The 25,080-nt window shown below is 35.3% G+C and overlaps 1 protein-coding gene across 1 annotated transcript in view; it reads left to right on the top strand.

Annotated features, from left to right (window-relative positions):
• Window positions 1-25,080, top strand: part of LOC150094935 (blastula protease 10-like) — a 96,226-nt gene that overhangs the window by 54,826 nt on the left and 16,320 nt on the right. Inside the window, exons 15-17 of the mRNA XM_090411153.1 lie at window positions 3,857-3,991; window positions 7,916-8,074; window positions 19,822-20,081. Of these exons, the coding sequence (XP_090267279.1) occupies window positions 3,857-3,991; window positions 7,916-8,074; window positions 19,822-20,081 (554 nt within the window). The remainder of the gene's footprint in view (window positions 1-3,856; window positions 3,992-7,915; window positions 8,075-19,821; window positions 20,082-25,080) is intronic.

Raw genomic sequence — 25,080 nt, 5'->3', positions numbered from 1 at the left:
TAAGGAGATATATCTGTGGGACTCAACTATTCGATTTTTCGGTTCTGGTCCTTAGAATATTTCAACTTCTTTTTCTTATATCAGAAACTGCTACCAGGAAACAGTGAATTATCTCTTCCATTTCTCGTAATTTGTGCAATACCCTCTAATCAATATTTCGACAAAGGCCTTTGCCAAGCATGGGTCTGCAATCGCAGACGTGCCATCAAACTTCTGTGTGCTCGTTTTGCTCTAAACAAAGATGGATCGCTTTTAAACTCTATAATATTTCCAAATTTTGTCCTCAATTCCTCACCGTTAACAAATTACTGTTGTGCACATTGCCCTTTAGGAATTCTATCATAGAGCTTGGTATTTCGTGAGCTGGACCGTCAAAGTAAATGTATTTATAGTGGTGTGTGTGTGTGTGTGTGTGTGTGTGTGTGTGTGTGTGTGCGTGTGTGTGTGTGTGTGTGTGTGTGTGTGTGTGTGTGTGTGTTCAGATGACTGTCATCGATAGGAAATGAGTAAGCATCAGAAGAGAATCTAAAGATCTAAAGGCCATTCAGGATAAATGCAGTCCCTTTCTATATTGAACTGGACTAAATATTGAATCCAATGACGCGCATTATAGTACTGCAAGAGAATTACGTTTCCGAATTGGTGTTTTACAGTTTAGTACAAATGGTTTGCTGCCACTAGATCATACCTCTCGTGCATTCGCCAACTGCATAACAAGCGTCCCTTTTCTGGGTAGAGAAACATTCACACAACATACAACATCATCCGTACCAACATCTGAGGTGGAACCATTGCACAAAGGATCTTTCAACTCTTATTCTATTCGTTATAAACATAACAGTCAATCTACGTGATGAGACCAGAAACACACCTGCTCGGCTTGCTAATATGTTTTCTCTCATCCCTCTAGTGGCCAAATGGCGTGATACTGACAAGCTTGTTGCACCAGTTGCCTCAATTTTAAGGATGTGCCTCGAAAATGTCCTTTACCAAGGAAGTGTCTTGTATATCTTTTGCTCTAAAATTTCATACTAAGACAGCAGAATCGCGCAGTTCAAATTCTATCCATTCATTTGTCCTGTTATCTTGCGATCGATTAGACCGCATGCTTTTTTATAGTTTTATTATTGTGGAGTCTAAATGACCATGGAATTAAATACGCAAATTTATTTCCAATGGATTGTTTATTAACGATATATTTTAAATTAAGATAACATTAGTCACTTTTCAAGCGCGGTTTCTTTCACTGGATTACCATTTGGTTCCTCTTGCAGGTGCACATGAGAGCAAAGTTCACAAACAAGTGGTTCGTATTTGTGGATGATCCGATAAACAGCACTTACGTGACTCGGAAATTATCCGCTTTAAGGGGAGTTTACGATCTGACTATCCTTGCCCCTTGTTCGAATACAACTTCTGCATTTAAATGCGTAAGTATTAATTTCGGATTGCAGAGAGACAGAATCAAATCGGCTACTACTTTAAGATGCATTCTTTGCATTCACTTATTTTAAATTGTTTTTTTTTTTTTTACTTTCATCTTCTTTAATAAAGAGGTAAAAATATTTTATATTCATTTACTGTACAGAATGACGTATACTAAGCAATATATGTAAGTATTTATTGCTAAGTACAGGTATGTACTTTAAATTTGGAATGACGCCCATCGCATTCAATTTGCAAACGAATTTGATGTTTGCACGCATTTTCTTTTACAAAAGCACTCAGAATACTTTCCACATTACAATTGAATTCAGCAGTTTAATGTATGAACCTCACAGTCCATCATCTTATTAGTCTTTTTTTTCTATGTGTTTTCTCTCTCTTATTAAAACTACTATAAGATACCAGTCATATAAAAGAGATACAATACAAAAATACAAAATCAAAAATGTATTTAGTTGTTTTAATTTTATACTATTCCAAGTATGGAAGAAGATTACCAAGGACTGAAACACATGGAGCATCAAGATCACTTTGCCTTTGGAATGTGCGTAGTGTATTATTATTATTATTATCCACATATGTACTTGATACACAGTCAAAAAAGATATCATATAAAAAAAATTTGACTGGTGATACAGAACAATTATTATTATTATTATTATTATTATTATTTTATTCACATAATTGATATACAGGCAAAACAAGATATCATATAAATAAAAATATGACTGGTGATACAGAACAATTCAGATTCTACCCAAGAATCTAAGAATCAAGTAGTCGTAAAATATGGACTATTCCAAGTAATGCTGTTTTTTGTAGGTCATATGAGGTCAATTCACTGATTTTTAATTGCTGTAAATAGTTGGACAGCTTCTTTGAATGTTGCATGGAATGCACCGATAACTATTGGGATGACTTTGGAGTGTTTAAGCCACAGTCGGCCAACTTCGATTGCCAGATCTCGATATTTAGTCATTTTTTCCAGTTCTTTGTTGTTAATGTTGTTATCACTGGGTACTGCAATATCGATAATCCAAACCTGTCGATGTTCGATAATTGTGATGTCAGGTCTATTGTGTTCCAAATGCCTATCAGTTTGCATTCTAAAGTCCCAAAGAATTTTTGCTGTTTCGTTTTCCAATACAATCTCTATTTTATGCTGCCATCCAATTATCAGAAGTAGGAAAGCCATATTTTTTGCATACATGCCAATGAATTATTTTGGCCACTTGATCATGGCGGTATTTATAGCCAGTTTGAGCTATTTTGCTGCAGGCACTGATTAGACGTTCTACAGTCTCATCTTTCTGATCGCATAATCTACATTTGCTGTTATTATTGATGTTGAAAATTTTTGCTTTTATTGCATTAGTTTGGTAATGCCTGTTCTTGAGCTGCTAGAATAAATCCTTCTGTTTCTCTTTTAATGTATCCATGTTGTGGCCATTAACATGTCTTGTTCACGTCAATTTTGTCCTCACTATCTCGAAGAAATTGGTCATGCAAGGGTTTATTTTTTCAGCGCACATATCGGATATTTTATTGTTCCTTTTTGTAATCGCATTTGTTTCCCGTTGCTTTCAGAAGACCCTCTTGTGTAATTGCTTGAAGCATTGGCTCAGAGCTATTGTCGATGTAACTTCTTAAACTAATTTCTTTTTCTTCCACAGTCTGTCTCACATGCAGCAGACCCATCCACCTATTCTCCTCGGTAGGTACAACCCGTCAACATCACTCCGTGGATATAATGCTTGATGCATAGTCATTAGTTTTCTAGTTTTGCGGTCCAGTTTGTCCAGGTCTTCTTTTGTCCAATCTATTATAAAGGTACTGCATGCCCTGAGCGAAGAGGATTATCCAAATCGAGCATGAAGGTGCGCAGAATTTCTGGATCAGTGATTTTGGATCTATGAACTGATGTCTTGGATATGTTGAGTCTTGGATTGGCTTCCCAAGCCGACGTTGTTGGTTCATTCTCGAATAATTGTCGTACTCCTTCGATACTGTTACTTGCTGACCTTGAGCATCCTCTTTCCACTTCGTCGTGAACGTATCCAGTTCTTTTAAATATGTTCACAAGTTCACTTGTCTGTAGGACCGGTTCTGTGAAATTTCCTTGTTAAAATTATGAAATAATTTTAAAATTTTTACATTTATAACACATATTAAACATGATAAACATCATTAAATACGAGTTTAAAAAAAAAATTTGGTCCCATTTCACTGAAATCGACAGCTAATTCTGGGACACCCTGTATAATAAAGTGAAATCAACAGACAAGCGTTAGTTATTTAGTCTGTAGCGGTAATGTAGTTAATTAATTGGGAAGACACGACTTCTGTCACTCATTAGCATTGCTGAGTAAAAGTTAATAAAGAACCGGTTTCGTGTTGTTGTTTCTTTCAGAAGTGTACCGACTACGAAGTTCATCGTTATAAGAAGCCGCTCTTTGGGACGGTATTCGATGTGGTTTCAAATGACACAGTTCGTCAGATGTGTAGAAATCTGCGGGGCATAACCGTGACATTAGCCGCTGAAAATGTGAGTTGATTCGTATATTATATACACCTTTAAAGTACTACTAACACACACGTCTTCTTATAACTTAGCCTTTTTTTTTTCGATCGATTATTTTTAAAACATTCGACAGACAGAGAGAGAGAGAGAGAGAGAGAGAATAAGTAAGCGAATAATTCCTTTCACACGCAATATCTCTCTCTCAGTCGTTTCAAAATCCGATCGATCGTAAAGTGCTATACTGGGTCAACGATTAGGCACGCGATACCACTATGTCTTATAAACGCATAATTATTATACGCTAAGCAATCTTAAAATTCGCACAGTTCGAATAGTGTTATAATATCACCCAGCCTCTGAAACATCTTACGCAACTAGAAATGTGAAATTTCTAAAATAAGGCCTGTTCGGCACTATGGTCAAGACTGTAAAACCTGCAAATGGAATTAAAGCGATAATGACGTTTTCATTATAAGAATAATCTTCTATTGATAGTCTGGAAGCAGAGTTCTATCGCGAATTAACAGACATTGAACATTTACAGTACCATGCTCAAAAAGAAAAAAAAAAAAAAAAAACGTGATTAACTACCATAAATAGGTACATTTAAAAAATAGAATGTTGACTACAATTACAACGGTTTTATTACATCACCTTTAATTTTGAAGTTATTTTGTTCAGTTTTTCAACCGCAAAACGCATTCGTGATGATCGCATTTAGAATGAACGAATTTATCAGCTTTTTTTTTTAAACAGTTGCAAGTATGCATTATACTGACAGAAGACACTGTTGAATCAGGATTAAGCAATCTATTCTGTCTTGGGTTTCGGACACCTGTACAGCACGGTGTGGGTGTACGCGAAAGCTTAAAAAAAAAAAAAACAAGGATTAACGACACAGCTTTAAATCGCTTTTTTTAAAAGGCTCTTGCGCTGCGCTCTCATTAAGCCGATTTCCTAATCTTGTTCCTCTTTTCTTTGAAACAAAATGTTTCACAATTTACTGGATTCCAGCAGAATAGAAAAAAAGTAAAAAAAAAAAAGTACCAGCACGAACGCCAAAGTTAATTCAACGATTTATTACATTTTGTTGGAACAAACAATATCTTTAATGCTGGGCAAGCGCAATGAGATATTCCACTTCGATTATTATTTAACTTTTCTTTTACATCGGTTCATTTTAATCTCATATCGTTTAACGAGACTGATTAAATGGTTCTTTAAAATAGAGGGCAATTTAGTCTCCGTCATGCAGGTTTAAAAAGCCTGCGTAGTGCGTTTGGAGGAACAAATGTGCATTACACTGTCAGATTGGAAAAGGCTTAAGATAGATTCTCCACATGACTTGAGGAATTTTTATGTGGCCTTTTTCAAAAATTGAAAGTGCATTGAATTAGCCCATCTCGTACGGTGGTAGCCGCATTTTTGTTTTCTAGAAACGCTGGCTTTGTTTCCCGCACACAGGCCAATCGGCCATAAGATCACACGCAAATGACATACTGTTGGTGGTGATAGTAGGCGGCAGATGAAGTTGTGTTGATGGCAGTGGTGTAGTTGCAGTAGTTGGAAGATTGTGTGGGGAAGCAGATCAGTTGTGTATAGTACAGTGGAGTGGCCTCCTGCGATGAGTCTTCGGACTCCGTAGAAGTATCACGTAATAATAATAATAGTATGATAACATTTCTATTTTATGAGGAAGGTTTCACACGAGTAATCAATGCAATTTATAAAAAAAAAAAATTACACTTAATGAAGTAATGGATAGAAAGAGAACTCGCAATGCGAAATAACCAAAAACTATTTTTTTTATTATTTTTCGCACTAATTTTTGCTTGCCAAGCAGTGACTCTAAGCGGTCACGTATTATTTCCCTGTGCGGTTCAGGTGCTCAGTATATTTAACCCCCGCCTACTCTCTCAAAGAAACTTTCCATTTACAGTGAAGTATGACTGGAATATATTATCATGGTATCTTGGTAGATCAGCGTTCTTCTTAATAGCTAAAAATAATTTTAGTTAAAGAAATCAAGCATAGTTCGCATTTTTATGACTCATCATGATAATACCAGAATAGTGTTCTATATTTTCTTTTTCTATTTTTCTTTCGCTTTTATTGCAGACGGCTTATCTCAAATTGGACAGAGGAGATAACGGAGAATGGATTCTTTCCGAGGGAGTATTCGCAGATTATATCAGGACGCTTTCGGATAAAATGAATTTTAAGTAAGTGTTCAGATCTCTGCACGATGTTTGGAAATTTGTTGGTAAATAAAAATATTTTGCCAAATTATCAAAAATGAATGAATGAATGTTTCCTTTTAGCATAGAAACGCCCATGGAATGGTTTAAAGTATTCAGTGGGTACTTTAAATCATTCCATGCGTATTTCACATAAAAAAAAAAATAATTGCTTATCATTATGATTATTACTAGAATGGCTTTCACCTGTAATGTACGGCAGACCACCCTATTACGAATAGTGGAACGTCTGATTCGAGAAATATATGCTTTATGCAACAATAATAATGCGTAATAAAAGTTTTTGAAGTGAAAAACAGCCTTCATTTGTCAGAGAAAGAGTGAACTCTTTTATAATGTAATGAATTTGACAGCATATATACCTTTCCTATATAATTTCCGAGTCCTTCTATTTCAACTTTGTAGAGAAGGTGTTGTTTATCAAATTCGATTTAATATGACAGCTGATGGTTCATTTGGATGCGTTAAAATGTTTATGGTTAAATAATTATGCGTATAAAACAACACATTCGAAGGATCGAACCAATTTCAAGTGTTAGGATTTGGTTGATGTAACTTTTAAGATAGATTTTGATTGCCTCCCGCCCCCGTGGGAAGTATGGTAAACAAGCGTGTCATTTTTAGTCACGTATTTTTGTATAAAAAAAATACTGTTTTTATGGAATAATGGAAGTGCAATCATTCATAATTACTTCCTTGATGTGCATATTGAAGAACATCGATTACCGTCAATCTGTAGCAGTATCATTAATTCATCATCTATTCTTGGGAAATCTTGGGGAAAAAAAAGAATAAAAATCATTCGTTTTTTGTAAAAGAAGAAAAAAAAATTTTATTCTAAAGCAAATTCTTATTCTTAACTAAATGTTTCTGGGTCAGGATTCTCTGTTGTCACGTGATTTTTTAAATAAATTATGCATTTATTTGATATAAGTTACAGTTTATATCAAATATTACACTTGACTAGTTTCTTACTGAAAAATTCAAAATAATCTAAACACAAACTGAAAACGCTCTGCTATTTATTTAGAATGAAGATCAAAAGCCCCAAGGATAGAGAGATAGGAAAACTGTTCAACCGAAGCTTCACAGGCGTCATTGGATTGGTTTATAAACAGGTAAATGCCTTTAATCGGTGTTCTTTCTGATAATCTCATCGGCAGATTAACGGAAGATTTGTGTTCTGCCTATTTTCCTGTTTGGCTCAAAAACATAAAATCTGTTGAGTCATCAAATCTTTGTCTTTTGTGGCCTCAGAAACTGTTCCGTTCATTTATTTGACTTGTCAAGATTTTCTTTCCTCATAAGAAACAACATTACATTGAAACGTTACTCCTGAATTTTAATCTTTAATAATTAATATAATTATTTGTTTCTTGTTTTTATCTAGAAGGGAAAACAAAGCAGGATGAACTCTCCTCTGAATTCTGCAGGAAAAAGGATAAAATAAAAGGTTCATTCAATTTTTTTATCCAACTACAAACCAATGACCATCGTGATCTCCTTCTTCTTCCTACAGATGATCAGGGAACTTCATCTTGCAGTATCCTAGGAACAACTCATTACATGTCTGGAGATAAAATTCACAATCAATTTTAATGTCTGAATCCTCTAACAGAATTATTATTTTTTAATTGTTGAGCTTCTGTATTCATAAAATATATAGTTCTTGTATTTATTTCATTTATAGGAATGTGATATGACAGTAAACCAGATGACTATTAACTACCAAAGAACTTTAGGTGTTGATGCTCTCCACCCACCTTATATAACAAGAACGGCCTTCGTAACACGATTATCAACGGAGTTCAGTAATTCTGCTGTGTTTGTTCTACCCTTCACTGGACAAGTAAGTCATTTGAATTGCGTCATTGCCACCTAAATCAAGCTTTCCGAACACGCAGTACTTTAAACAAAATTTGAAAACATTGTCAACTTATCATATGTCGAGTGTCTAATATCATTCATCTTATATTTCAGCCTTTTGAGATATTTCGAACTGCATCGTTCCACCTAGATCTTGAATTTTGATTTTGTCTGAATGGTTTTTCTGTCATCTTAGATGAAAGACCTTTTTTGGTAATATGTCCTTTCCCGGTTTGAAATTAGCACTGATAACACATTTCTGAAAGTTCGCAATGTCAAGTTCCTTCAAATGTTTAGATGATATCTCTCACATCTGTTTGTATCCAGTCATTGATCAAGTGTTTTATTGGTCATTCAGCCTTCCCTTATTTATTCTGGTGTATACATCGATGTTTAATTTGTAATCTTCATGAAATGTTCTTCTTATTCTATATGTTCTCCTAACAAGAATGCAGTTGCAAATTCTGTGGAGTTAGTAAATTAAAAGAAAAAACATTCAGAGTCGTTTTCAACGATAATCCTCATTACCAAGAGCTGTAGCCATCTCCACTGAGAGAGCGTAGTCCTAGAAATGTGTACTGTTTCTGCGAGACTGTCAGAGACACTATTATATAGGTCAAAACGTGTTACTTTCTTTATATACAGAGAATCCAAACCGTGTGGGGAGCCTCTGTAGCTCCGTCGGTATAGACGAAGCATTTGGTCGGAAGGGCTTCTTATAAGAAGGATTTCTTATCCGTTAAAACAAGTGTTGTGCACCTAGAAGGCATGATTGTCGTGGTCTTTTGTTTTCGATCTTTAATCTTATTAAGTAGCTTCGTTGCTTCAACCCGTGCCATGTTACCAGCATGATTATGTTGGTTAATTCGTTTGATAATGTTGCCGCCAACTGTATGAATAAGCGCATGGCAATGCATTTTTGGAAATTGATCACATTTCCAAAAAAAATCTTTTCTTCCTTTTCTTTGTCTTTTATAAATAAATGACCATTATCGCTCAATTTACGCTTCATCTACTGGTTTAAAATAAATTACAGAAGCATCGTGCAATGATTGTACTTAATTTATAAATCGGTTCTTAAACTTCGAACTTTTAAAAACTTAACAAAAGAAAAAAATGTCGGGGGATCGGACTTCTGAGAACACGTGACATAAAACTGTTTAATTTGAAATTTCCAGTGCAGAACTTCACTTTCAAATATCTAAACAGGAATGCATTCACAGTAGAAGCTCCAACATAGTAGTGAAATAGCAGATTTTATACTCTGAAAACCAGTGGTTAAATTCAGCCGGGGCTCCGGATCCCGGCCCCGGAATTTTTTTATGCACCGGACCCGGAACATTTTTCTGTTTCGTGACTTTTCTCCCTTTACGGTAATTAAGCCTAACGCGAAACAGACAGCAAAGGCAGGCTATAGACAAAAGATCGCGCGATAGAAAGATAAAAGCAAGCCGTCAGTTGAGTTGAAATGCTAACTCTCTTCAACCGAATTCCATATGTGAAACTACCATAACAACATTCGCTATATCTATATTTCTTAGTTTTAACACGTTCGGTAGAATGTCATTGCGAACTCACACACACATCTAATTAATAACAACAGTTTTCAGTTAGATACTGTGTTTGCCATATGGCTTTGCTTGAGTCTATACAGCATAGTTTCAGTATGAGGGGACATGTGATTCATTAATTAGTGTGTTTTTATCCCAGTTGTCTCTAATTGCACTATTTGTTGAGAAATATATTACACAAACTGCTCATGCCTTATTCACTGACATAATAAAATCAATTGTTTTTCTTGCCTCTGCAATATACTGGCTATTGGGGAGGGCGTGTTGATTACCGTGGGAGCAGTTACTATCGCCTCAATGTGCACGTGTTTAAGCTTTTTTTATGTGTGAGGTATATTCGAAACTTTTTAATTTATTTTTTTGAAAATTAAAATCAGGCGTGGTGCCAGTTATATTCGAGTAAGTACGGTATTTCAACGATGCATAAGTACATTGATACCTTCTTTAACCCTGCTGAAGTCGCGATCGAAAAAATTGCAGCTTAGGTCGCATGTATCCGAGAGATACATTCATTTACTAGCATGGGCTGAAATGCGATAAAACTTAGAAAAAAAAAACACTACAAATATAATACATGATGGTTTATTTATTTTCAGAGACAATCTAGAAATTATTGAAAAAAAAAAAGAAAGAAAAAAAAAACCAAACCAATAATATACTGACATCGGAATTTGCGGTATCTCTCAGATACAGTTTATTATCAAATATCACAAATATTGATGTTAATCATACACCAGAGGTGAGATGTTAAAAGCACGGCTATGCGTGTGGAAAACTGTCCAAAGAAACCTTGTTACGGTTAGGCATCATAGAGAAAAGAATTACTTTCGGCCATCGTGTCATCGCTTATTTACCTCATCTCGTCAGTACGCTGTAAAACTTATAGAAATTACTGCTTCCTTCCTTCAGAGTTCTACAGCATGTAATGCTCTGCGCTTCTGTAATTATCACATTTCACAATAATCCGAAGATTCGAATGCGGAGAAACGTCAGCCTATCAGGTAGGGTGAAATATGTACTGTTGATAACACAAATCACACTTCGCATGCTAAAAGTATAAAGCAGCTCGGTGGCGAATACAATCATATTGTTAGCAATCATAATTATTTTCTTTGGGGTCCATTTTATGCTCAACTTTAATCAGCCTTTCCTCGAACATATTTTCAATTAACCGCATATTATTGCCCCGCCTCTTTATAATTATAAAGAGACCAGTCAATTTATCAACATATTTTCTTCTTGATGGTTTCTTTCCTTGAAAGGTGATGATTTCGGTTTTTGCAGTGAATATTTCCGTATTAAGTGGCGACATCGATTCTATATCAAACTCAAGATGCCAAAATGGCTATAATTTCGTAACGGGACTGTTCTATGAACAGTCTGTCTCTTAAAATTGTAGATTGCTAATGCAGGGTGGCCCCTAAGTCACAAAGGGATTTAAAATAAATAGTTTTTTGTAACTAATAAAACGTCTCCACCGTCTGTATTTCATTATATATTTGTTTTGTAAATAAAGGTACATTTAGCTATAATTTCCCATTTTTTCCCATGCATGGCGACTTTTGGAACACCCTTTACATTAAAAGAACGCCATCACGATATTTTATAAAGGAAATATATTTCTTATATCCTATATATTTCAGTGAAGAAAATACCAAGGAAGGAATTAGCGTACACATTTCACGCTATATTTTGTTCAAATAAATATACGTGTGTGTGTGTGGGGGGGGGAATCTTTTTCTGTCACAAATTTCAATAATCAATACGAAATTCGTATTGATTATTTGCTTGTAACGTGTCACACTGAGAGACGGAAACATTGTATACTATGATCTTTAAGAAAGTAATCATTTAATAGTTAATCCAATGCCAGAAGTCTTCAAGTGATAAATCTAACATGACATATGTTTTTCAGTTGTGGATGTCGCTAGGCGTGTGTTTCGTTTTAGTGATACCATGTATGTATGGAATAATCCTGTTTTCATCGCTCCTTTACAGAGGACGATCTTTGTCTCTAATTGATGTTATCTGGCTCGTTTTTGGACACATTCTAGGGCAAGGTAAGACATTTAATACTTGCTAGTTGTTGTCGGTGATCATTATTAATCCAATTTCTTCTTAATATAGTAAGAGACTCTCCATGTTAATGATAAAATAATGACTAAGTTGCCTCCAATATGTATTTTGGTTAATAAAATTCAACTGTTGAATAATAAGAACAAGTTGACGTAAAGATTTGTGAGGTCAACGCGCAGTGTAGGCAACCAAGCCTTGATACGAAGGACAATAGTTTACTCCAACATATACATCCTGAACCATTTTATTGTCCAAAGAGACAGGAGGAACTCTTATTCTCTATAAATACCATTATTTCTAATTACCATTTTCAGAAATTAGAATTCAATTCCACTTGAGATGATAACGATTTCTGCCCAGATTCAAATTCCCAGACATCCAACTCAAACTACACACTCTTTAACTCCGTTCTACCCAAGGGTGGCGTCTGCGCATACATCCGCTCTGACATACCGTGCCAGAGAGTAACCAACCTAGAATCGCCCAACTTTGACCTTCCTGAAAATATCCCTTCCCCACTTAGTCAAATTCATTTGCCGCCTTTATCGTTCCCCTAATGCAATCAATCATACTGAGCTCTTTAATTTTCCCTCCTTAAAAATTCATTTTCTCCAGTCCCAACAGCGAAATCATCCTCCTAGGAGATTTTAATGTCCACAACACCAACTGGCTTTCCTCCTCCAGTTGTGTAGATCTTGCAGACAGAGATGCTGAAACATTACTTCATCCCTGAACAGCTGTTAACGTTATACAAATCACAAATCTGCCCAGCTATTGAATACTGCTCTCACATATGGGGTGAGTCCCTAAAAGCTCCGTCAAAATGCTTGACATCTCTTACCAACTCACTCTTCCCTCAACTTTCGCACAGACATTTGGTTTCAGCAATATGTATACTCTATAAATATTTCAATGGGAATGTTCATCTGAAATAGAATCCATAATTTCCCCACAGAGTACAAAGCTTCTGAGGAGCCTTCGTAGCTCAGTCAGTAGAGACGAAGCCCTTTGGTCGGAAAGACCTGGATTCAATTCCCTTCAGTGACGTGAGGAACATTTATCTTGTCGCTTTCGACTAAAGGCCAGTTAACCATTCTCATACGGAGGTGGAGGTTTTCCTTCCCGGTAACCCGGTTTTTCGTCCCTAAAAACAGGCAAACCGGTCCTGTGAACACACACGGATCTACAGTCCTAAAATATACTATGGCAAGGAAGTCAACGAGAAAGCACCTTGCTCATAATCATCTCCCTAGTATGGTAGCATATGACTATCCCCACCAGCCGTATGACTGAGGGAATAGAATTCGATAGTACTAAGCTCTTTGGAACACGTGCAGCTGCTGTTTAACATCCCTTCACAGTGCACCTTGAAACCCACATAATAAGTTTCTTTTTCTCCTCCTTCATCTCTGCAACTGCTGTATTGTGGAACAGCCTTCTCCATGTTGTGTTTCCCAAGGAATTCAAAATACAGTAATTGAAATCCAATGTAAACAAGTTCTTCCTTTCCAAACTCAATACCCATACACGGTAATAATGTACGTACTATAGGTTGAACAACCAACCTCTCGTGAATGGGCTCAACATAAAAAAAAAAAAAAAAGTGAAAGATACAGCAAACCCCGGCCGCCATCACCTATTCCATAAATCCTAACTAGTGCACCCTTTTTTTTGGTGGAGTGGATAGCGTATCTCGCACTGAAGAAATTCACAACTATTCATTCTCAGGACGGGATTTGAAGACGCAACACGTTGGTTGGAGAACAAGATACGCTATTCACTCAACTAAGCAGGATATACAGCGGATCTCGCTCTGCAACCCACGTGTGAGAATCAAAACCCGTCGTGGGCATGGATGTTCGTGAATTTCTTCATAAGTGTGCGAGATCCCCTTTCATTTACTGTCAGCCTGAGGTGGGCTTGAATAACTGGTTTCTGTATGATCTGAAAAACTAAATTTACTCTTGAGTAAAACACGTTATTTAAAACACAAACAGCTTTAAATATGAAGATTAACGATGTTGTATCATAATTGCTTTGCTTTCCTTTAATTTATAGGCTCATCAAGCAGACTGTTGCAATATCCATCTTTCCGACTGTTGTTCACAATCTGGAACCTGTCAATAGTTGTAATTGTAATGGCCTACTCTGGTACTCTGCTATCTTTCATGACAGTTGAGATACGGGAAAAACCAATAGAAACAATCGCGCTGCTATCCAGAGCAGTCGCAGAGGGAAGAATCTCATGTGACACGAAGATGAACTCTGCTGCGCACAATTACTTAAAGGTGAGAAAGTTGATCGAAGGGTGTTCCAAGAAAATTCACCAAAAACAGTTAATCGAAAGACATTTAACCGAATGGCAATTTTATCGAACGACAATTCATCGAAAAAGCAATTTATCGAAACACAATTCACCGATAATTTTTTTCGATGATTTCTTTCAAAATTCATCGAAAAAGTAATTTTCTTGACAATTATTCTTTAAAATTGTTCGGTAAGAATACCTAACGTTACTCAAGATACAACAACATATGTAAGTAGTCATTGAGGGATAATAATTATTTTGTAGCATTTTAGAACAAATTTTCTTAAAGTATATAATACTGCTTAATTGTGTTCTTAGTGATTTATCTCTAGCTAGCACTTTCGTTCTTCGCAACAACAATGGCCAAATTCAAATCAAAACTGATGAATTATAATATAGTTGTTTACTATAAAATTTCATTAAATTTCTTCCAGCCAGAGTGGAATTACTAATATCATTTGTAAATTTCTTAACGAAAATGCTATAATAAAAGTGATCCAGTTGGAACTGGATCGACGGTGTTCTGGAAAAGTGTGATAATAACCAAAAAGGAACTGAGGTAGAACCGTGTCCTAGGTGATTATCTGAACTTTTTACCCCCCTCGTATTGTAATATATATAATTTCAATACGTTCCTTTGTAGCCCCGAATATAGTTGAAGTATAATCTGGAACGGTTCGACAAATTTTTTGTCAAAATTTCAAATTCCAAATCTGAGTAAAAATAATATTCATCCCTTATAACTGGTGTGTGAGCTGAAATCACATACTAATACTATTAATAATAATTGTAATAATAATGGAGCCTCCGTAGTTCAGAGGGTCTAAACGAAGGCCTTTAGTTGAAAGATTTGGGTTCGAATCCCGTCTATGACACGAATAATTATTATCAGTCGTCTTCAGTTGAAGACTAGTTCATCAGTTGCAGCAGTCTTGGGACTGTTAGCTCAGCAGAAATCTCCTCCATTCCGCCCTGTCATTGGCTTTCTCCTTAATCTCCTCAAGCCTGTGCTTTCTTTGACTTGGTCAACAAAGTTTTTCCTTGGTCTGCCTCTTCTTCTTCTTCTCCCTTCTGTTTTGCCTTCAGTTATTCTTTTCACAAGTCTATGATACCGAAGTATATGTCCATACCCCTTATCCTTTCTAATTTTGATTGATCTAATTGACTTCTTTTTTTTCGCTTATCTCTTTCAGGCTTTGTTCATGCGGCGCCAGCACCACATTTCAAAAGTCTCCACTTTTCTTATGTCTTCTCTGCCTAGAATCCAGGTTTCACATCCATGCAGTGCGATGCTCCATATCAATGTCTTTATTAATTTTTTTTAATTGTAGATTGAGGATTTTTTTTGTTAAAATGCTTTTGATCTTAGAGAATTGGGCTTTTGCATTGTTTATTCTTGATCTTATGTCTTCTCTTGTTCTGCTATCTTCTGTTATTAGGCTTCCTAAGTGTTTAAAGCTTTTTCCTTGTTTTATTTGTTTTCCCGCTCTACAGCGATAGAGATTTTGCCTGTAACAAGGATTTTAGTCTTATCTGTGTTGATTTTCATTTTACATTTTTCAATCTCATTATTTAGTAATTCTAGCATTGTTTTTAACGTTCTTCTGTTTTCTGCTACAAGGGCTATGTCATCAGCAAATCTTATACACATGACTTACCGTTTATCTTGCTGCCACTATTTATTTTATCTTTAGTTTCCAGAATGGCATTTTCAATATATAAATTAAATAAAAGTGGTTAAAGTAGACATTCTTGTCTTACTTGTATTAGTTATATTATTTTCTCCTTATCATTGATTTTAATCAGTCCATTTTGATTTTATAAATTTGAAAAATTATTTTCCTATCCCTCAAGTCTAAGTGAAGTCCTATCCCTCAATATTAGTTAGCCAATTTAGGAGTATTTACTAGTTTACTTTATCAAATGCTTTTTCTAAATCAAGGAAGCAAATGTAAGTGTTTTTACTAAGATCTATTCTTCTCTCTATTATTGTTCTTAAACAGAGTATTGCCTCTCTTGTTCCTTTATTCTTTCTGAATTCAAATTGGTCTTCATCCAGTAGGCAATCTATTTTTGAATAAATTCTGTTTTGAATAATTTTTAGCAGTGATGAGACAGAACTGTTTTTGTCTCATCACTTAGATTTTGTAGTAGTTCTATAGGAATATTGTCTACCCTGGACTTTTTCTCTTACTCATTTCGATAGTGCTTTATCAAATTCTTCTTGCATTATTGCGGGTCCTAAATTATCTTCATTTTGAGTTTCTATGCTAATATCGACATCTAGTTCGTCGCCATCATAGAGATTTTCAAGATAATCCTTCTATTCTATTAATATATCATCAGATTCTAACAGTAATTTTCCATTTTCGTCTTTGATGACATTGTTTTTGCTGTTCTTATTAAATTTGAAAATCGATCTATTAATTTCTTTTTTATGTTTTCTTTTTTAAATCATTCATCTATGTTATTACGCTGTTCTTCCAGCTATTCTTTGTTAGCTTGTTTAAAATCAAATTACAATAAAATGTAATTTTCTTGTAATTTGATTTTTAAGATATTTGTATTTGGCCGCATCTTCTTCTTTAAGAACATTTTTATATTTTCTTCTTTCATCCGTAAGGCCAAGTATTTCAGCTGTTATCCAATGTTTTCTTTTTGTCTTTTTCTGTTATTTTTAATAATTGATTTGATGCATTTATGTTTTCTCTTTTTTTGTATTCTTTTTTATTTTTTAGTTTGCATCTTCTCTTTACTTCTTTACTCTTTAATTTTTCAAGTTTCCATCTTATTGGTTTGTATCTTTTGATTTATTTCCTATGTTTCAGTTCTGTTTTCATTAAAACAAGGTTATGGTCACTACTGATGTCGGCACCCGGATAGCTTTTGCGATTTTTTATTTGGTTTCTGTATCTTTTCTTGACCAATATATATATAATCTATTTGATATCTATTTGAATCCCCAGGCGCTTTCCAGGTGTATCTTCTTCTTCTTTTTGGAGCTTTGAAATAGTGTATTTGCTATAACTAACTGTTTTTATGTACAAAATTCTATTAATTTCTTTCCTCTTTCATTCCCACGTCAAAGACCAAACCTTCCTGAAACATTATCATTGCCCTCTTCTCCCACTATAGCATTCCAATCTCCCATTATTATTGTATTGTCTCTGTCTTTAAAGCTGTTCCCGATTTCTTCCATTTGTTCAGAAATTTCTTCTATTTCTTCATCACTATGTTGTGATGTTGTCATGTAGACGATTATAATATTGTCGTTTACTGATTCATTTTGAAACTTATAGCCATAATTCTGTCACTGTGGTTAATTATTGTAGTGATTACATTTCCAACTTTTTTCTGAAGCACTATTGCAACGCCTGACTCTCCCTTCTTTTGTCCTGAATTTATTCGAAATTCTCCACTCCATAAATCATCCTGTCCCTCTCATCTAAGTCTCACTAGTGCCCAGAATGTCTATTTTAAGTCTTTCCATTTCTTTTTTTACATTTTCTATTTTAACTGCCTCTAGTAGTGTTCTTGCGTTCCATGTCCCAATATTCATCTTATTTCTTGTCTTCATTTTTGAATAAGTACCAGGATTTCGTTGGTTGTCGACCTGAGAAGCCTGGGTATTTCTCCTGCCGGGCATGAATCCTTCAGTGAAGGCTCCATCGCCGATCTTGACTTCATTTTTAACTTCCTTTGCTGATTTTACTTGGAAATTGAATGTGGTGGTTTCCCCTTGCCTTCCACATCGCAATATTGTAGCATGTATGCTACAAGTGGTTAAGACTAGTAGCGCTGCTGCTCACCACTAGGCATGTTAGTGGTTAGTTGAAAAAGGAGGAAACACTCCTAGCCCTCGAATACTCTAATAGCTTCAGGGAGGATGGAGGACCTCCTCCTGGGATTAGTAAGCAAGAAAAGAGACAGATAAAAAGTTGTAAGTAAAGAATCCTCATTAGGAAGAATGTTAGTATGAGGGTAGAAGCAAGAAGTGGAAGAGTAAGAGAAAAGTATAACCAAAAGCTTTGAAATAGATCACACTTAGCTCCGAGATCCCGGGTTAGCCATGCTCGTGCCTGCAAGTCGCAAGCCTTATGGGGGTTGAAGGCGAGTTAGCAGGCCTAACACATAGATGGAAAGGTTTTTTCCTTAGAAAAACAGGCAAACCAGTCCCATGCACACATATTTACAAACAGCAATCACTCATCGTACAAGAAACACAACAGGAAACCGTGTTATTCTAATTATTCCTCAGTCATGTACTATTTGCTATCCTACCAAGCATTTGGTTGATGAGAGAAAATGATGACAGAAATAATAATAATAAGCATTTTTATTACTGCTACTAACGATAATAACAATGCATCTGTTAATAATAATAATAATAATTAGTAGTAATAAGTCCTTTTAATTAGGAACTTAAGGATTCCAAGAGATTAATTATTCATGTCGATATAAAGATTTTTTACATGATCTTTTCAAGATTGTGGAAAACAACATAAAATACAGGAAACACATACACCGACTGAAAGGAATATCTGTCAAAAATAAAAAAGGAAGACAATTACCACACACATCTAATATATAAAGGGGATATTTTAGAGAAGTTGGTAAGAACTCGCATATAGAAATGGGTAGACAAAACAAGCTATACTCCGCAAGGAACAGCATAGGTTTACTAAAGGAAGGTCATGTTTTAGCAATTTGCTGAATCATATTTTATAACAATGTTACGGCCGAGTTGGATAAAGGGAATTGATACACTATGATAATGTTAGATTTTTCGAAGGCATTTGATAGGACACCTCACGAAAGGCATAAACTGGAGAATGTGGGATGGGAATATAAACTCTTAACTTGGATCAGGGAATGGTTGACAAATAGAAATCAAAAAGTGGTATAGAGTGGGTGTGAACTGCCAGATTTAAAATGACCAGTAGTGTACCTCAGGGTTCGGTCCTTGGACCATTATTGTTCGATCTATACATTAATTATGTCAGGCAGGATATAATATCAGATGTGCAATTGTTTGCTGATGATGCATGCGAAGATAGGCAGGGCAATCAGGGATGCTACTGATATTCAGCACTTACAGAATTATTTGAGTAGGCTGAAAATTTGGGCAAAAGAAAAAGGCTATCAATTTAATGTTAGTAAGTGTAAAGGTATGCAGTTTGGCGTGAAATCACGTACATAAGGGTGCGCGGCATTTTCGAATTTTTTGTGATATCTGAAAAGGCTTTTATATTGACTAGTCGGGTTTCAGTACGCTTTTGAAGATCTGTCCTTAACATATTGAGTAAAAGTATCTGCGTTCTTCTGCACAGTCTCATGCAAGATACATTCTGTTTTTAGATAGACTACTTTCCCAACGCTGTAAAACATCTCGACAGATGAGCGTATTGGCTAATAATGAATCCTGGATTTATTATTAGCCAATATGAGCCGAGAATGAACTTTTGAAGCCAACATAGGTCGCCAATAAAAGGAGGGAGGTGTCTCACTCTGAGCAGCGAAATTCATCTCCTAATTGAAGACGTTCAAAACCATCCATGTGCATGGCTGGATTCGTGGCCATTGTATCTTAGCTAACCTGGCCAGCAAACAGTATACGCACCTTTACTGTAAATTAAATCGATTATTATTTTGGCCATTTGTAACGGCTCTATTTCTGACACTTTATTTATAATGCTCTTGCTGATGCTAAGTGAACAATTACTAGTACTGTATACTGAACGATTGTTCTTTTTTTTATTTTTTTTCTGTTAACAGACAACAGATGGCCTGCTTATGCGAGAACTTCGGCGATATTTTGAGAAAAGCGATTTGTCTCTTTCTAAGAGTACAGCAATTGGAATTCAGAAAGTTCTGCGGGAAAATTCTGCTTACATTTACCATGAAGATTACATCAAAGTCGAGAGTTCAGTTTATGGTCAACAGCATTTTTTTGTGTCAAAAGATTATTTTTATCCCAGCTTTCTCTCGATGTATATTCAACATTGCCATCCTTGTAAAGAATCCATCGGTATCATGTAAGTACACGAATAAATATCTGTACAAACGCTTTATGCAGTGTGTGTGTGTGTGTGTATGTTTTGCATTTTCCAATATTAATCTTACAGGAAGTAATTTATTCCTGCACGTTCCTTTGCATACAATGCTTATATCACATGTAGCTGCCGAGTACTGATTAACATTTACATTTCCAATTATTATTATTATTATTATTATTATTATTATTTGACACCTCCAGGGAGTCCATAGACTCATCGAAGGAGAGCACCTGCTCTACAGCTCTCTCCACCACTCAATCCACAAACTACACCAACGCCATCTACCGCCGACCACCACCACCACCACCACCACCACTAGTTTTTCCACAGACAATCACAAACATCCGTACCCACGGCGGGAATCGAGACCGCCGTGGGCACGAATATTCATATTCAATATTCATATTTACGTTTATATTTTTATATATACATTTATTAACACTATACAGTATAATTCACGTAATATCAGTATTTATGTTAGATCACAAGGACTGGAAGTTGATTTTATTAGCAAATTTAATTAATTCTAAGTAATACTTTTCAATAAGTCTCTGTTTTGACACTGGCCACTTGTCTCCGGAAGTGATGACGTGTTGTATTAGAGGCATCCGGATGGAGCCCAATAGCTGACAGTCGAAAAGTATGTGGTCAACAGTCTATTGAAGGTGTGGACTGCAAATTCACGATGTCGATTCCATGATATGGAATCTGTGAAGGTAGTGTCTTAGTTTTTCCGTGTCCCGTTAGTAGCGTAGTTAAACCTGGAGAAATGGCGCTTTTTTTCAGCCGGAGTCTGCTGCCGATGCTAGGAAAGAATTCCTTTGTTGTTGATCCGTTTCTTGATGTGTGTGTGTGTGTGTTTTCTATCGTTGTATTTGTATGTTTCCCATCTCCTCCACACAATAAAACCAATCTTCGATTCAAATAGTGTGAAGAAATGAAAATCTTTACTTCTTTTTCTCGAATAATCAAAGTTCTATTATGATAAATTGTGTTTATTTAGAGCATGCTGTAGTTAGGGTATTCCAATTTCCAAGAGTTCAGTACTAAAAAGTCATCCACAAATTTATTAGAAATATGACAAAGTTCACTACTTATTGCTGTGGCTCTAGTTATAAATCCAATTATCTGATAAAGTGGAAATCTTTTAGAATAAGATTATTTTAAAGACAAAATCTTGAAACACTTAACACTCTCTGATCGATTCCAGAAGATGATAAATATTAATCGATGAACTTCCTAGAGAACAAAGATAAGCTGCTAAATCTCGATGCGTTCAGATTTAAGATTCCCTCCATCTAGAAATTCATTACTTAATTTTAATTCCGTCCATCCCTGTAATTTTTCATGCAGAATTCCAATTCTTGTCTACTAAACAAGCAATTATATTAAACCTGTGCTACACTCGGTAGCCGCAAAAACTCCTGCGTTTGTTTCCATTTAAAAGAACTTTAAAAATAAACACAAAAGGGACCACCCCCCTTTCGTTTGTTTTATTTTTAAAGTTCGTTTCCCTAAAGTGCACATTAAGCTACTTTGAGAAGTTTAATTTCTTTATGTTTATTTTATTTTATCCCCCACCCCCACCGATGCTTTCTCATAGCTGCTGTGAGAGCAAACGTTGAATTCTAATATTTCCTGCTAATGTATAAATCGTTTCCTCATTACAATACTGAAGAAAACAATTTTCCTGCTCTGTGTAAACTAAAGTTTTAACTAAATGTTTAGTTCATTAATGATAAATATGATTATATTCTTTACTGAGATATTCAATATTCCAAGTGGAATATTGAATATCTCAATATTCGTACATCTTTGTCACTGAATTAATCCAGTGACAAAGATGTACGCAAAGACATCCCACTATAATAATTCATATATTTCTCATTGGACAAAATGTGCCTTATTTTCAATTCGTCGAGTAACTCACACGCTTCTTAGCGTATCACTGCAGTAAATTATTACAATTTCGATACATTTTATGGAATTTGCCAACAAGATCTTTTCATCTTGTTGGCAAATTCAGGTCACCAATAAATAGGGTGGTGTTAGTACAAAATAGCAAACCAGAAAAACCACATAATGAATAGCATTGAGCATACTTAACCTCTAATATTATTTTGCAGGCTTATGAAAATCGTTGAAGCTGGTCTCAGTCTTAAGTGGATCAATGCGTTATTTTTTCTGAAAGAGTTGCCCGTTCAGCTGAGGAACGTTCACGTGCCAGAAAACAAGACTCTTAAAATACATCACATTCAAGGCGCTCTTATTCTTTTGATTTTAGGATATGTGCTATCCTTAACATGTTTGATCGGAGAGATTTTGTTCAACAAATTTTCTTCATGTAAAATAAATTGTGCGAAGATGTAACTAAACGGTGCACTGTTCATTGATTTTTACTCTAGTTGTGTAGCTTTTAAAATCAAATATAAGGAAGTTATTGGTGCGATTCTTCTAAACATTGATGTGCATGAATTTCGTTAAAAGAACAGGAAAAACAAGAATTTCTATTAAAAAACAATAAGTTCATGTAAGGTCAAGTCCTTTTCTCTATGGAATGAAATGACTGCATTAACCCAGGAGTGATGGTATCTTAATAATTTATTATAGATTTTCATTTTCTTTTTAATTTCTAAACTTTCATTTATTATAAATTTTCATTTCTTTGCACCGGAAAGTTTCATTTCTAGTGTAAAGAAATGTAAAATTTTAATGAAAATCCTGAATTCTACATTCGAATACTGATACTGATACACTGAATACTGAATATTTAGTTACAAATACTAAATTACAAATACTGATATAACCTTTTCTGTATGACAATATAATAGTATTGTCAAGGAGAAATTTTTGAAACAGTTTGGTAATAACAGTGAAAATTGCTTAATAATGTGGAAATACCCAATGATGAAAACCTAATTGAAATCCTGATGAAGATCTTGTTGAAGTATCTAAAAATAAACCTAATAATGAAGATTGCATTAATCGTATAAAAGAAGAATCATCATGAAATTCCTGATATGTACCCTCAGGGAGTGTATTGGCTAGTTATGTTAGTACTACATTAAAAAGTTAAGCCATTACTAAATTCCGATCCATAATTTTCCTCCAAATGAATTCGTTGAGCTATTTTACCAACTTTTGCAATATACCCTCTGAACTTCAACTCTTTATCCACCATTATCCCCAAGTCCCTAGCCTCATCAATTTCCTGCAAACCAATATCCTCAATACGATACCATATTCAACCTTTTCAACCCACATTTTGCAACATTAAATTGACAATCATTGTACCTTGCCCACAATGTTAATTTATTGAAATCATCCTATAGGATATCTACATCGCCTTTATCAACTATTGCTCTCATAAGCAAACAACTGAATATCCCCCTCTTCAATCTTTCCCTATGTCATTGATATACAAATTGAAGAATAGTAGCCATACTATCAAAGATTAGCTATGCTGACACATTCATTCCTGAATGCTAACAATGGCGAGTTCTTTCCTAACATCCTATAATTCAATAATAAAATAGCTAAGTATTAATACTTCGGATATTGCTATGTGTAGTATAAATCATTATTAGATTGATTATTTAATAAAAAAATTCGGAGGAACTGCATAAGACGAATATTACTTATTATTATTATTTACGCATCTCCATGGAGTCCGTAGACTCATCGCGGGAGACCCAGATCGACTATCATACGCACAAATCCAATCATACCTCTCATTGAATCCATTCATCGTCATGGAACTCGCAATCCATTCCACTCACTCACCACTCCAAGAAAAACATCTGGTCTGCACACCCCTACTAACCAAACTGTTACACAACTTTCACAGATGGGCCCGCTGGTTCTCTGACTATTTGTCATATATATTGAAAATTTTCATTTGCTTCAATTCCATAAAAAACACTTTAATATCTTAATAATTTCTATCATGTCCCCTCTTTTCCACCTATCAGCTAAACTTGCAACCCACAAAAACCTTCAAGCTTTCCTCGTAGGGAGTATTCCACAGACTTATCATCATCTTGGTCACTCATCTCTGAATCCTCTCTACCACTTCCTGGTCCGCAAGAAACAAAGGTGACAAATCTGTGATCAGTAGTGAAGATGTGGCCGAATCATTGCCTTATTAAGAGGGATAATAACTTGCTTATCTTTACCTTTTAGGGTGTTTTTCACCAGCCAAGTAATTTGATAAGCTATTTTACCAACTTTTGCAATATACCCTTTGAACTTCAACTCTTTATCCACCATTATCCCCAAGTCTCTAGCCTAATCAATTTACTGCAAACCAATACCCACAATATGATACACCATATACAACCTTTTCAACCCGAAGGACATAACATTACATTTTGCAACATTAAATTAACAATCATTGTCCCTTGCCCACAATGCCAGTTTATTTAAATCATTAGCTTTATCAACTATTGATTTCCCCAGTTTTGAATCATCAGCAAACAACTGAATATCCAATCTTCAATCTTTCCCTATATCATTGATATACAAATTGAAGAGTAATAGCCCTAGTACCGAACCCTCAGGTACTCCACTAATCACCATCATTATCCTAGACTCCACTCCATCATATGCTACTCTCTGGTGTCTGTCCGTCGGCCATCCGCCTATCCATGCTAATAGCCTCATATCTGTTCCCATTTTTTCCAGTTTTTGTAATAGTTTTTCATGTGGTATTCTGCTAAATGCTTTGGCAAAGTCGAGCAGTATCATGGTGCAATCATTACCTTTATCCAATTCTGCTGTCACTTTATTATCAAATGTGAATTAGTTACTAAGACAGGGCCTACCCATTACTAAGCCATGCTGTCCACTATAGAGTATCAATCTTTTTGAAATTCTCTTATTTGGAAAAAAATAAAAATAAAAATTCATCTTGTATCACTTAGGAGGGCGAAGGACGCTAGCGAACACTGTGTTTTCCACAGTGTCATATTGCTACGCG

Source organism: Typopeltis vanoorti, chromosome 21 (assembly GCF_054136105.1).
Source record: "Typopeltis vanoorti isolate ZY-2024b chromosome 21, IOZ_Tvanoo_1.0, whole genome shotgun sequence".
NCBI classification, from domain to species: domain Eukaryota; kingdom Metazoa; phylum Arthropoda; class Arachnida; order Uropygi; family Thelyphonidae; genus Typopeltis; species Typopeltis vanoorti.
The sequence above is the reverse complement of the archived record's forward strand: the minus strand, read 5'-3'. Positions and strand labels throughout refer to the sequence as shown.